Source organism: Otolemur garnettii, unplaced genomic scaffold (genome assembly GCF_000181295.1).
Source record: "Otolemur garnettii isolate 467f Iridium unplaced genomic scaffold, OtoGar3 scaffold00073, whole genome shotgun sequence".
Taxonomy (NCBI): Eukaryota; Metazoa; Chordata; class Mammalia; order Primates; family Galagidae; genus Otolemur; species Otolemur garnettii.
In genome coordinates this window covers 2,388,755-2,404,127 of record NW_003852468.1, presented here as the reverse complement: position 1 = coordinate 2,404,127, position 15,373 = coordinate 2,388,755, and the positions used below count along the sequence as shown (strand labels likewise).

Genomic DNA, 15,373 nt, shown 5'->3' with positions numbered 1-15,373 from the left:
AATTGTACACGTCTTAGTAGTCTTGAGAATGCAAATACACATTTTTCAACATAGAAGGTACACGTTTTAATCAAAGGGAAGAGTGACCCCTCTCCTCTAAAAAATATGAGAACTTGGGACAAGATTTAATTGAAACAAGACTAGGCACATTAACATATCTAAAGAAAGAACATGTCCCCTTTGAGGGTTGGAAGCCTAGAAAAAGAAGCTCTTCAGAGAAAGCCCTGGCCGCGTGTTTAAAAGAACTACCCCAGGGAGATGGTGCTGTGACACAGGCCAGCAACATGCTGCTCAACAAGCACGTATGCCCCACACTGGAGATGGATCTTTGGGCTACGACAGCTTGACTATCTGAACGAGTGGGGCCTAGCCAATGAGGTGATTCAACAAACTCCCTTTGCTCTGATTCCATACCCATCAAGCTATCTTACTTAATAACTTGGCTTCCCATTTGGGTGGTGGGTACATCAAAACCCCAGACTTCACCACTATACAGTAGATACATGTAACAGAATTCATCTTGTACCCCCTAAATCTACTAACAAAAAGTGGCTTCACAATTAAATTTGCTTCTAAGTGGCTACTATGGTAATCAGTGAAGGAAAGTAGCTGGTACTCTTGATCATTATACCTTCATATGGGATATCTGGGCTGTGTGGGGACATGCATGGGCACCCACTTTTGTGCTTTGTGTGTGTATGTGCACATACACAGGCACATAGGTTGATTTATAAAACATCTTCCTGTGGCTCAGTGAGTAGGGCACTGGCCCCATATACTGAGGATGACGAGCTCAAACCCAACCCGGTCAAACTCCAACAACAAAAAAAAATAGCCAGGCATTGTGGCAGGTGCCTGTAGTCCAAGCTACTCGGGAGGCTGAGACAAGAAAATCGCCTAAACCCAGGAGTTGGAGGTTGCTATGAGCTGTAATGCCACGGCACTCTACCAAGGGCAATAAAGTGAGACTCTTGTCTCTGAAAAAAAAATAATAATAATAAATAAATAAAACATCTTCCTAACTTTGCTGCCAGGATGTCACCACCTTCGGCTTTTTCTTATCTTGTCTGATTTTTCTCATCATCCCAACCTCTCAGTGTTGGAATGTTCTCCAGCTCAGTACTTGAGCCTCTTCTCTTATCTTTCTAAACCTACTGCCTAGATAATCACACCCAATCTCAAGGCTTAAGAGCATCCATATAGAGGACTCCTAAATGTCTATCTCCACTTACGCCTCTCTCCTGAGCTTTGTCTCATGTACTGACGTCCTTCCCAACATCTCTTGCTTAGGTGTTCACTGAGCATCTAAACTTAAATGTCTAAAACCCAACTCCTCGTCTTCCCCAGAGTCTTGCTCCTCTTTACCATCTCAGGAAGTGACAAATTCATTCTTCCAGTTGCTCTGCTCAGATGCCTTGGAATCACTGTTGACTCTTCTTTCATTTTGTCAGAAAATCTTGTTGCCTCTACTGCCTTTAAAATAAATTTAGAATTTGATTGTTTACCCTAGTCCAAGCCACTACCATCTCTTGCTTGGATGTTATACTTGTCTCCTAAATGGTTTCCTCTATATTCTACTTTTTTTTTTTTTTTTGAGACAGGACCTTGCTCTATCATTGGGCTAGAGTGCAGCGGTGTCATCCTAGTTCTCTGCAACCTCATATTCTGGGACTCAAATGATCTTCCTCCTTCAGCCTCCTAAAGTGCTAGGATTACAGATATGGGCCAGCCTTATTGTATTTTTAAAATAAAAGCCAGAGTGAGCTTTAAAACTTATGTCAGATCATGCCATTCCTCTGCACAAAAACTTCAATGACTTCTCAACTTAATCCCTCAACTTGCTTCTAAGATTCTTTATGACTGACCTTCCCACTTCCACCCTCCTATCATAATTTCATGATCTATTACTATAAAGGACATCATAATGCAAAACCAACCCAAGGTTAGGACGATGGCTCCCCACCCCAGTTGCTGTGTGTCTTGTTGCTTATGGACAAGTTAGCTTACATTTGTTTTACAGATCCTCAGCTGTACTGTCTTAGAGAGTTGTTATGAGAATTAAGTAAGTTAATATTTACAAAAAATTTAGAAAAGCATCCAACACATACTATGTGCTATATGGAATGTATTAAGCAATGAAAACGCTCCTCTCTCTGAGCCACGCTGGCTCCCTGCTGGTCTCCAAACATTCATTCTTCTTTCTTCTCAGCATGCTTTTCTCCTAGATATCCACTTCGCACATGTCCTCACCACCTCAGGTCTTCTGCTGACAGTCACCTTCTCAGAGGCCTTTGCTGACCACCCAATTTAAAACTGCAGTGCCCCTCGACAGTCCCATCTCCTGCCCGTTTTGTTTTTTTCTCCATATCATTTACTATCACTCCATATATTATTAAAATATATTGCATATTTTAATTATTTATCATTTGTCTCTCCTACTGGAATTTTTACCTGTGTATCTCACTAGTCTGTCTATCTCCAATATCTAGCACACAGCAAGTGCTCAATAGTGAATGAGAGACAAGGAAAAAAATCTCACTTAGTGGCACAGCCAAATAATACTATGCTAAACAGGGTCTCTTAATAGTTCAGGAGACACTTGGGTACAAATGGCCCAAATATCCTACATGATGATATAAGTGAGAGCAGAGTAGACATTTACATTTATTCAGTCATTTGAAAGACTGAATTCTCCTGAGTTCTCTTCTAAATGGATTAAAAGATAGAAGCTAGCTCACTTTCTACCTCCAATTCCATTATCCAAAGAGTTCCGTTATCAGGGGGACTGCCCATCTGATACAATATTACATACATTTGTTTGACCACTTCAGCTTCAGCCACGTATTCCCACACTGTATCCTAGACAATGTTATCATACGTTTTTAAAATCATAAATGTCAACATATTCTATTCACTCTATAAACTTCTACCTTTCAACTCTTCTACCCTTTTCATTCCTACCACAACTGCTCTTTAAGCTCATTTAGAAATCATTGCCTCGGTTTTTCCATTTTTTCCTGGTGCAGGAGTTGCTATCTAGCCTCTCTTTTTTTCTTTACCCAGCCTCATCCCACAGCCAATCACTTGGACTATGCTCTCCTGATCAGGCTCAGCACCCCTTGCCATGTGTCCCAACTGCCAAGCAAAGCCCAGATCAAGGGTGGGGAGCTCATTTTTCACTTATATGACTTATTCACTGAAGGGTTTGAGTGAAAAATCTCAAAATAACGTAGAATCTTCTTTAAAATCTAATTTATGTTTTGTTTTGTTTTGTTTTGTTTTGTTGTAGAGACAGAGTCTCACTTTATTGCCCTCGGTAGAGTGCCGTGGCATTACACAGCTCACAGCAACCTTCAACTCCCGGGGCTTAGGTGATTCTCCTGCCTCAGCCTCCTGAGTAGCTGGAACCATAGGTGTCCACCACAACGCCCAGCTATTTTTTGTTGCAGTTTGGCCGGGGCGGGCTTGAACCCACCACCCTCAGTATATGGGGCTGGTGCCCTACCCACTAAGCCATATGCACTGCCCTCTAATTTATGTTTGTAATTTTCAATTAGGCTCTTAACATTGCTTATCACACCCTTTTTAAAATTTCTGTAATACTTACAATGTGCCTGGTACTGTTCTAATATTTAACCCATTTAATCTTCATAGTAGCCCTCTAAGGTAAACATTATTATTGTCTCTTATTTTACAGAAGAAGTAATTAAGACCCAGAAAAGTTAAACGACTTCCCAAGGTCACACTGCTAGTAAGTTGTAGAGCTTACTTATCTAAAACCTAGCAGTCCGGTTACAGAGTTCAAACTTTTTACTCTATCTTCCTCTTCAGCAAGGAGATGCAAAAAATGAGGCACAGAGAGGTTCAGTAAATTGCCCAAGGACACCTAGTTATCAAGTGGAAGACCTTTAATTAGAATGCAGAGGGTTTGACTTCAGAACCCACCCCTAACCCACGAACTAATACCATTTCCCAAGGACTTAACCCCTCTGAGAGGATTATACCCAACAGGCTTTGGAGTTCCTCTATTTCCCAGGCCATTCTCAGCAAACTCATCTTCATCCACAACCGCATCTATACTTCTCCCAGTCTCAGCCTGGTGTTGAGACTCTCTCCTGGTGTTCTCTGCTAGTGTTCAGGCATTTGCTCTGGATTGCATTTCTTTGTTTTTTCTATCTTTTTACTGTATCTTGAACCTCTTTATCTTTACTGGCTCTTGTAGTCATGCTTAAGTTCCCTCCATCCTAAAAGACCTCACTGCCACAAAGTGTGCTCAATGAGGCCTTTCTTTACCGCTCCCTTCACCATCTCCAACATTTCTTCTCGGTCAAATGTTAAAAAAATACAAACTTTACCTCTTCTCTCACTATCATTAACTTTCAATACCACAACTCTTCTAAAGTTATTGTTGTGTATCATTAGTGACACACCAATTGTAAACTCCAATGGATGATTTTCGTCTTTATCTTATCATACAGCTCCAGTTTTCTCTTCATTTCTTCTTTGAAATTCTCTACCCCTTAGAGTCTTTAGATCTACACTCTGAGTCTTACCATCTCTGTCTCCTTTTTGAATTCCTCAACTCTGGCCTCTCTCCCAGGGTTTGAACCTAGGAAGGGTGAAAAACCCCTAATTTAGAAAAAGAAAATTTAGGAAAAACCCCACAACATCAGTTATGTAGATAATATGACATACTTATGGAACTAGATAATCCTTCAAGGCAAATGCTCAAAATAAAATCTTTATACCATAATCCTGAACATGTATACATTTTTCTAAAAAACAGAGTTAGCAAGCTTCAGTATAAGATAAAAAGAGGTAGCAAACCCCTGCATATCTGTGAAAAATAAAATTAGGGCTAGAGTGACAAAAAAAAGTCAGTTATAGCAACAAGATGGAAAGCCATAAGCTTACTTGGAAAATAACTGATAAAACTGGTATCCTCTTTCAATCACTTATAAACATCTGGATACTCTGGGCAATGATAAGATCACTTATTAACTGAAACAAACATTGAACATGTATTGTAATTAAATACATAAAAATATACATAAATGTATGGTTTCAATTTAACAATCTCCTTGATGGCAATGCTATGCACTTTGTCATGTGTTATCCTATTGATTTTGTTGTTCACTGAATTCATTCACTCATTAAGTACTTACTAAGCTCCTTCTGTTATGGGAATTATTATGCCAAAGATTCAGGCAATAACTCATTTTCTTGCAATACAGTTATTACAGCCAAGAACCAACAAGAAGAGTGCTTCCTGTCTTTCTGAACTGGTAGTGGCCTCCAGGAACACACCCCCAGTGACGTCCCCTGCTGAGTGGTAGACTACTGCTGCACCTGTGGCATAAATATGCTGAACTGTTTCCTGCTGAAGTCTTCACAAAAGTTCTAAATAAAAAAGGCATGCCCTTCCATCCATCCTAAAACAAGTGCTTATCAACAGAGAAGTGTTTATTTCTATAAAGGTACAAAGTCCTATAAAATTTCAAAATGGGAGCCATCATTTCCAGCTTCAGACAAGTGTTCTGGAACCTAAATATGTTGCAGTTTTTTTCCCCCTTTTTTGTTTTCCTAATTCATTCAAATATCAGGCATGTTGCTTGCTATTTTGAATGATTTTGTGGAGGTATAATTGGCATGCAAAAAGCTTGACATATTTCTCTTTTGTTTTTAAAGGATAGGACAGATGAGGATAGAAAGGCCTTTCTGAGAAGAGGTAATGGCATAATAAAGAAGTAAAAAGGAACAGCTCTGAACAAACTTGAAAATTGTACGGACTCCAGGGCAGAGGATCCATGTGAGATGGTAACAGCCTGAAGAGGTATTCTGGATCCAGACTCTGGAAGGTCTGGAATGTTGCGCTATAGGGAGTCTGGACTTTAAGAGAAGCCCTCAAGTTTTCTGACAAGGGACAAGGGGAAAAAACATAATTAGAGCCCCGCATTTGGGAGCTTATTCTGGTCAGACTGATTTTTGGAGGAGCAGTGAAAGGGGAAGAACAGCTAGAGATGGGGGAAATCCTAATAAGACTGCTAAGGGTAGAGGAAAGAAAAGCTGCTGAGCAGATCACATACAGCAGAACGTCCACAGTGACCACTTCCCTACACTGACCATCTTCCAACACTGACCACCTCCTTATTTGACCTAATTTTCACATACTGAACATGCACCACATGTACATATCAGTCCAGTAGGCCTAGTTCCTTCTGTCGACCACTTCTTTTATCAGCACAGTAGCCTAGTCCTTATGTTGACCACCTCTATATGTTGACCAGTTTGTTACCATCCCTTGGGTGGGCAACTTACAGAAGTTCTACTGTATTACTGAAGAAACAGTCATTATCAAGCAGAGAAGATCCAGCAGGTGCTTGTCCTGGCCAAAGGGCTTCATACATATATATGGCAGAATCTCAAATCCACATAAAATTCCTCCAGTGTGAGCATTATTGCTAAAATTCTGCAGATGAGATTTAGTGAGGCCAAATACCTTGCCTGGCATCACACAGTTAATATGTGGTAGAGGCAGCCTGACTAATCCAAATAGTCACGCACCTTCCACTTTGCCACTCTTCCTCTTAATGAATTGCCAGTCAACTGTAAGATGACACGTATAATGTTCATATGAATATTTATCCTCGACAAATTGCTCCTCTGAGTCTGGATTTTTCACAGTGTGGTGGCATGGTGGTAGCTGGAAAATCGCCAGCCACAGGGGAAGCCAAAGTTGCCTGCAGAGATTTTTCTCTACAACCAAGACGGATGTGTAACTGGTATCCATGGAGAGGTCACCCTGGCTCTCTCCCTGGAACTGGCACTTAGTCTTAACATCTCCCTTGGGACTCCACATTCATACTCCACATTTACCTGTAGCCTAAGAGACCCTCTTCTTTTCCAGCAAATTTTTGAATTACCTGCTTAGCGCCCCCTCTCTATGGGAGGATAAGAATCCTAATCAGGGATTTGAGTAATTCCATTTCCCTTAACTATTACATTCTCCTGCTCTCCAAAAGAGGTCCAAAATAGCACAGCAAGTAAACAGTGGGCCTGAATGAATATAAGGTAGAATGGTCTTCATACAGTCTCCATGCATCGAAGAGTACAAGGGAAAGTTCACAAGAAGCCCTTGGTTTGTATAAAATCAGCTCTGTTCAATATTGCTAATTTTAAAGCTTCATCAGCATCCTAATTAATGTAGTAATGGGTAACAATTCATCTTTATACTACACAATTACCAAATTACAGACCTCTTTAAGAACTCTTTCAAATGGCAGTCCTTCAGAATAAAACTCTTCCTCATCCCCTGCAAAAACAGCCAACACTAATTCCTTTCCTTTCTCCCACCTCCCCACTTTGTACTTCTGCTACTTCTTGAAGAATGTACTCTTGCCATAAATCCCAACTATACCCTAGATAGTGGTCCCCTGGTCATCCATCAGCTTCAGCACTCACCACCTCCCCTCTGCCTGCAGGGCTCTGTGGAGGTTGACCTTTTGGCTATAGAATGTGTATAAACAGAACTTCCTACATGCACCTTGGGACTCATGTGTTAAAAGCCCTTATTTTATACAAGGTAATCCTAGTGGCAGTAGCCAAATAGAGACATGGAGATAAATTTACAAGACAGCTTTGCTCCTTTCTCATAATTCATCAAGCCAAACAAGACTGTAAGAACAGCAACAACAAAGGATGATTTATAATTTCTACCCTGCACGTCACCATACCAAGATATATAAGTGGCGTTCATGGAACAGATTTAAAAGTTGCAAGGCAGTTATCAGCAAATTAACGTGTGTAATTTGTTTCAGAACGTACCACAGTTAGTGCACAGGGAATCAGGCTAGCTGGGTTTACATCTTGGCTGTGACAACTGCTAGCTATGTGACACTGGATGAGTTATTTAACCTCCAAGCATCCTCCTCTATAAAATACAGCTAATTGAATCTACTTCATTGAGTTGTGAGGATTAAATGAGCCAATGAATATTAAGTGCACATAAGCATCCAAGGAATATTTGCTATTATTAACACATACTCCCATTACCATTATGTTTAATAATAACTGAAATAATATCATAATCCTATCATACCAAGGTCCTAAAATGAATTAAATATTAAGCTAATTTTAGTACAAATAGGAGAATACTTACTGAACTAAACTAGAAAGAAAACTCACTTCAGATTCATCGTCACTTCAAAACTGGTAAGAAAAAAAATGGGGCGTGTGAGAGGCACAAAAAAAGTAAAAGTTTTTGATGGTGAAATAGGGAAACTCTTGTTGTGCTCAAGATTCAATGTGAATGCATAAAGCAACTATGAAGTGCTGTATTAGAATAAGATATTATTAATGAAGAAAATCGATTCCACTTGAAAACATTTTACAAGGTGAGATTATTTTATTTTATACTTTCAACTACCTTACTGAAAAATCTACAACTGTCATTCCAAGGAAATGGGACAAGAAGCAACCTAACCTCAGGCTCCAGCCTCAGAAAATCTGCCTGACACTGTAACGAGTCACAGTCAGAACATGAGGACAGGAATGTGAGGAACAAACTGACATCCCTGTATGCTGGTAGCGTTCTGGCAAAAAGAGACGGGGGTGTAGAAGTGGAAGTTGTGAGGATAACCATGGGGTAGAAATCAGGTTTGACTCTGATTTGACTTGACTCTGCCTTTTGGAAGCAAAGATGCAAAGAGGCAGCCCTTAGAAAATTCAGCCCCCAGAAATAGGGTCAACTGGAAACTGAGAGGTAGCTCAAGAAAGCCTACAGGCCAGGAGGAAGGGAGCTCTAAATGATCAGAGGTCCAACAGAAGTTGTATCTAGTGAGAGCCTAGATACGACCTTGCTTCACTCAGTAAACAGGGAGGTTAAGAAAAACCATGTGAAGGCCCCACCTGGAGATAAAGGATGGCATCCAGAGAAAAAATTATAAATGCCTGAGCAGAGTTAAATTAAGTCAAGCCGGAGTAAGTGGCCTCTTTGCATCTAGTGTCTCATGCTGTGGTAGCACAGCTTCTGCTTGGAGTGAGTAAATTTCTCCCATGGAAATTTAGGCAGAAGACAGAAGCCTTCCATTCAGGAGACTGAACTCCTGAGTGCTGGCTGTAGAAGAGAATCAAAACAGAACCGGTGTGAGTGTTCTTTTTGAGAAGGCAAGAAGCCCGGTTAGCTTAGTAGAAGAGTGAATCCATAGCACCATCCTTGTGCACAAAGATCAGTATATTATGCGGAAATAAACTCTGACAAAGAAAGAAAAAAGAAAGGGAAAAAAAAAGATAAAAGAAATTTGCCTGAGCTATTACATGTACTCGTTCACATAGCTTAAGATAAACAGGTATATTTTAGTTAGATAATACATATAATCAAAGTAAACACTCAAACTACTCATTTACAATGTAGCTCCTTAAAAAGAATCCACCCATCACATACAGTCATGATCAACAAACTCAACTGGATATTAAGGAAGGTGCGGTATTTTTCAAACTTTATCTAAAGAAATCCAAGATTGTGTGGCACCAGCTCAGGGGGCCACTGGGTCGTGTGGAGGTGAGTAAGAAGGGAGCAGGAAATCAAAAAAGCAGGGCTGAACTCCCCTGCTTCTTAAATCAGAAAAAAATCTCCTTTTATCTGTTTTATCTAATAAGCATTCATGTGAGATTTCATTTGATAAGAAACTACTGTTGGATAAGTGGGAAAAGCACGGTCATGACAGTTTGAATCTTGTCACTGCTATTTACTAGCTCTGTGACTTGAGAAAATTAACTAATCTCTCTGAGCCTTAGTTTCCCCTTAAAAAAATGGGTAGACTAATATTAACAAGAATGTTGTCACAGTAAATAAGATAAAGTATGTACAGCACAGAGCATAAGGCTGTAGCGTATAGCAGGTACTAGCTAAACGTTAGCTCCTTTTCTACATTTTAAAAATATACATGTCTACTACTTACATGTCTAAAGATCCAAGTAAATATGTTTATGTATGCTTATGTTTATACATAGACATATACAGAGGGTGCCAAAAATTGTACACACATTTGTTGGAAATAAAATCAATCATTCCCCAAAGCTTACAAATTACAGGTAAAACGGATGTGTTACACTTGACCAGTAACGGTACCTTCAATTCAATTTTGAAAAGTAATGCATAGATAATATCTCTTAAAATGTGTATATTTGGGCACACTCCGTGTTATAGATACATAGGTAGACGGGTAGATGGATGCTTGCATAAGCTTCTACAGACATCATTTCTACAATGGGCAGTCATGCCAAAGATACATTAAGAAAGAATTTGGGGTCAGCAGCATCACTCTCTTCCACGTTTCCATGCCGTGGCTGCCATAGTAGCTGCCAGCATAAATCCTCGGCATTTATTTACTGTTCCTCCTGTGTGTTTTCAGCAGTTATCATTGATCAGTAGTTTTCATTAGCAGCTCAAAGACATTTTTCAAAGAAATACATACAATATTATCTTTTACAATAAGCTAAGTCAGTTCACAAGAGCAACCAACTTAAACAGATTTTAAACAAATGGATTCACTGATTAAAAGGAGCTTTAGAGTGGATCCAAAAATCACCCTTGTTTACCATTTAAGAGAAGCGCACAGAAACGAAGTAGCCTGATAAAACCAACAATCTTCAACTAACAAAATTCACGGATCACTACAGCAGCTCTGAGCACTCACTATGCTCACTCGCTTATTCTACATGAATAACACATGGCAGAATAGCTGAGGGAAAGGTCACTGGGAACGCTACCCCAATTTAATGTCATTAAGATCAAGAAACCTACAATAACAAATACTAATTGCAAAATACGGGATAAAACATCCACAGTAAATTTTACCATCCTAATTCCACCATTAAAAAACTAGGTGACAATGAGGGAGTTACTTAACAAGAGTCTATTTCCTCAGGTTCCAAATAAGGTGCCAATACATGTCATAGCCTCATTAGGAACATCTCTGCCATGATATTGTGCCCAAATCCATAACCTTAGTCTAATCATGAAAAAACACTGGGCAAACCTAAATTCAGAGACATTTCACAAACTAAGACTAGAGAAGTGCGCATCATACATTAGAGGACATGTGACAATTAAGTGCAATGTGGAATCCTGGACTTGATCCCAAACCATGAAAATGGCTAGTGAAAAAACTGGTGAAATTTGAATTAGGTCTTTAGCTAAATTCCTAGGATTAAACCAGTATGAATTTATTGGTTTTGATAATTATGATTATTAAAGGCGATGCATGATAAAGGGCGATATATCTTCAATTTAGAACACATACAGAAATTCTCTGTACCAATTCTGCAACTTTGTAAATCCCAAAGGATTTTTAAATAAAGTTTTTTTTAAAAGTTTCATTGTTGTACTTCTCAGCCTTTCGCTCAGATCAAGTATAAAAAAGTCTTTTGTTGTAAGAACTAAATATAAGACAAAAAAATTAAAGTCATGTCTACTGTTTTGCAGGCATGATTCCTTCATCTAATGGCTACACTTTCTGATCCTTAACAACAAGAACACTTTAATACCACCCGAACCCAGGCTGGAGACCACTAGTAATGAAGCATGCTGTTGAACCACAATAAAATATGCCTACTTTATATGAACTTCAACTGAATGATTTTAAATGTTTTTGCAAAAATCTACTAACCACCAATATTTCACCCCTTGCATAATACAATCATGAGTTAGTGCTTAAAGAAGTTGTGGATTCTGTGTTTGGCCAACGATGACAGGCTTAAATTTACCCAATTCCATCAGTATTTAAACATAACATGTCAGAGCGCCATTCCTCTGACTCCAAGACTACTCTCATCTCATCAGATTTCAACAGTTTTCAGTCAGGCAACACCTGGCAAAATAAACCATTTTCATATAAATTGTAGACATCCCATAATGAATACAGCAAGACATGCAGTTACTCTTATTTCTAGTTTTAATTTTAAACTTGAGTTTACATGTATCCTTGAGGGGCAAAAACCCTGCAGTTGAGATAACTAAAGATCTTCAATGCCAACCTTTTTACCCAAGATTTTCTTTAAACAAACAAACAAAAATCCCCCCAAATGAAAAAAATAGGTTAGGAGCCACAATACTTATCAGTCACAGTTCTAACAAAGCACTGCTGTGCCTGCTCCACCTCGGCTTCTCAACTCAGGGATTAAGTGCAAGCCAAAACCACTAAAAAGTAACTGGGCTATTTCTTGGTTTTTGATAGAACCATCCATATGATAAAAATGCATTTCTTTGTATTATACTATACTCTTTCAAAATAATTTTTGTTTTCTACAAAGGTTATGAGATATCATAAAAATGTCTACTGCATCTGGTTTAAGAATCCAATTCTTCCTTCACATATTTCTGCATCTGTTCACAAAATCGCTTAGACTTCAAAGGAAGCTTTTCAAGAGAAAAAGAAGATACATACAGGAAAAGTGGCCATAAATTTTTAGTAGTCCTTCTCTAAGGCCATTTTAATAACGGCACTGTGGGACAAGTATCTTTCTCAAACACTATTAATGACTATAGATTTGTATGGAGATTTATGCCTTCAAAAGTTTTCCCTGGTTATAAAAGTGATATATCTTCAATTTATAACATTAAAAACACAGAATGCTTAAAGAAAACTTAAATCACTTTTAACCCTCTATTTAGGACTAAAACAAAACAAAAAAATTAAAAATAATTGTATCCTTCCGGTCTTTTTTTCTGTGTATATATTTATATATAAGCATAATATTGTAATCACACTATAAATGCAATTTTGTATCTTTTCTCAATTAGTTTTTCAAAGGACTGCATTAGTCTTTCAAACTATCCTGTTTAATGACTTAAATTCTATGTAGATTTTTTAAAAATACATTTAATTCTGAGTCTACTCAAAGCTAAATTAAAGGTTTGGAGACATTAATCTGTTTTGGAAATTCTGCCTCTTGAAACAATCTAGTTTAACAATTAAATTTAAGAACAAGCCTATTCATAAATGTCACTGAAACAATATTAGAGGTTTAAGAAATTTTTTCTTTACCATTTATAATGATTTAGTGTCCCAAATTTCCCTGGGCAGTCATTAGTGGGTTCCAGTTTGTTTTTCTTTTCTTTTTGATTTTCTATTCCCATGACATTCGCAGTTCTTCAGTTTGGAATGAGCAAAAGCTTGGATCTAAGGCTCAGTTACTTTTATGGCATAGGTTTCAATATGCTATTAACTATAAATAATCAACTAATTCTGATTTTGCAGAAGCAAACCCTCAAACTTCAAGGAGAGGAATATTTGATGGATTTATCCAATTCTGAATCAATTATTACATAACATTACTCCTGAAACCTAAAATAACATCCGAATACTTATTGGCTGACAAAGAGCTTTCTGTCATATTATGTCCTTTGTCCTTGTGAGAATCTTGTAAGGTTCACATCAATAAAGAATACAGAAGCTCAGAAAATTTGTAAGATGAATAGAAATATAAGTTGAGCTTAAATTTGGGTTTGCACTATTATTCTCGGTGTCTTTACTTTGGCTTCCGAATCAGGAAGCCATAGATTTTACAAAGCTTGAAGGGGCATTTGACAGGTCAATTAATCCAACTCTTTCTCCCATCAATTTGCTAAATAATCCCAGAGATTGGGACTTGTCTGTCACACAGCTTTCAAGTGGCAGAGAGAGCCCTGGACCGAGGCTTTCCTAACTTTCACTGCAGTGCTGCTTCCAATACACTAGATCCAATATGACGTCCTCATACCTACTCATCATGACAATAAATACGCAAAGGCGCCAGGAAACTACCTAGGTAATCACAGAATCTCATTTCTCTCTAGTTCCCAAAAGATATCTCCATAAATAATGTAAAGTCAGTGTTTACCACTGAAATTGCATAAGACGCCTGGCACATCCCTAAATAAGTAAGGGGCCCTCTGCCCCTTTTTTGCCATGAGGGCAAAATTTCAAATAGTGACGGGCTGCAGGCCACACCAGGCTCTCAGTAGACGACAGTAAAGGTAACAGCAGGCTGTCAAAGCTGGACCACGCACTTAGGCAGCTTACTGTCATTCTTTCACAGAGCCTGCTAGACACAGGACAACACGGGGCAACGCAGAGCAACCAGAGTGGAAGACGCACTGACATTTGCAGCTCAGTCTAAGTATGTGTACCACGCTGCCTGAGAGAGGTGAACCGCCCAATTCCTAACACGTCTTCTGTGATTTCTCCACTGGCCCCTTGACTTGCTGCTGGGAAAGAAGGATAAAAAGAGAAATGGAACCACGGAAGAGAGCTGTCTAGAAGTACCGAGCCTCTGAAAACGTGACACCAGGGGTTGGCTTTTCGCGTTGCCCGGCAACAGCGTCCGCACATCCCTCCCGGAGCTAGAGGCGGCGGTCACGAGGCCAGGAGGCCGCGCGCTCCTTCCACCCGGGAAGCATTACGTCATCACGTATCCCTGAAACGTCTCCACGTTCTGAGTAGGAGTGCAGTGATAGGCGAGTCGACCTTAGACGAGGAATGGCTAGTCCGGAGGAAACGGGAAGAAAGAAATAAGTGGAAGGCGGGGAGGAGGGTGAGAAAGACCTCGCGTGAGGGGAGGCTGGCGGGAAAAGGGCCTTCCTCGGTTACCTGGGAAGCGGGAGCAACCGTGTGTCCTTTATGAAATGCCCGGATGAAGCTCCAGCACCCACGCGTCTTCCGCATTGAGGGCAGCGCCATCTTGAGGAGGGCGGAGCCGTCTTCTCCTGGATGACGTCTGCTCAGAGAGCCAGTCCCAGTCCGGCCACCCCCCCTCTGGCTTTCTGCGCATGCCCTTGTTGTCCTACCGCGGTTGCAGCGCAGGTGGGGACAGGAACCGAGTGGGGCTTGGCAATAGTGATTTCTTTGGATTCCTTGTCTCTTGCGCAGGGTTCCCGTAAGGAAGATCCGTTTCGGGGATCCTTGTACTAGCTCTCTGGACTGAGAAGAAAGTCCAGTAGGCTGCCTTTCTGATCCTAGCTGTCCAGAGGCGATTTTTAAGAAGTTCCGGGAATGAGTCCTCCCTTTTCTCCGTAGAAAGCAATGGGTGGTCTTTTGAGATGTGGCTGCTTTAAATTCGGTCTGCAAAGTTTATGGAACTTGTACTAGGAGCTGAAGACGCAAGGAAAGGCATATCTTGGCGTCGAGAAGTGTGCAGCCGGGTGGGGTAGCAAATAAATAAAGGATGCCCACTATTTTAAATGTTTTAAAGAAGCAAACGATAGTTTGGGAGAGGAGGGGTGGTTAGGACTGTGTGCTTCAGTCAGCTAAGGAGGGCTTCAGGAAGAAGGTTTTATCTGGTGAAAGAAATTGTTTTATTAGGGATTAAATTGTGAGAAGGGATAATACAGTTC

At 39.8% G+C, this 15,373-nt stretch overlaps 1 protein-coding gene across 2 annotated transcripts in view; it reads right to left on the bottom strand.

The window, feature by feature from the left end:
• WARS2 (tryptophanyl tRNA synthetase 2, mitochondrial) overlaps positions 1-14,763 on the bottom strand; it is a 101,429-nt gene extending 86,666 nt beyond the window's left edge. The window contains exon 1 of one of the 2 annotated variants that reach the window (XM_003793813.3): positions 14,631-14,763. In XM_003793813.3, the coding sequence (XP_003793861.1) occupies positions 14,631-14,720 (90 nt within the window). In that variant the 5' untranslated portion in view covers positions 14,721-14,763. The remainder of the gene's footprint in view (positions 1-14,630) is intronic. The other variant, XM_023515515.1, reaches the window with a different exon arrangement.
• Between the last annotated feature and the right edge of the window lie 610 nt (positions 14,764-15,373).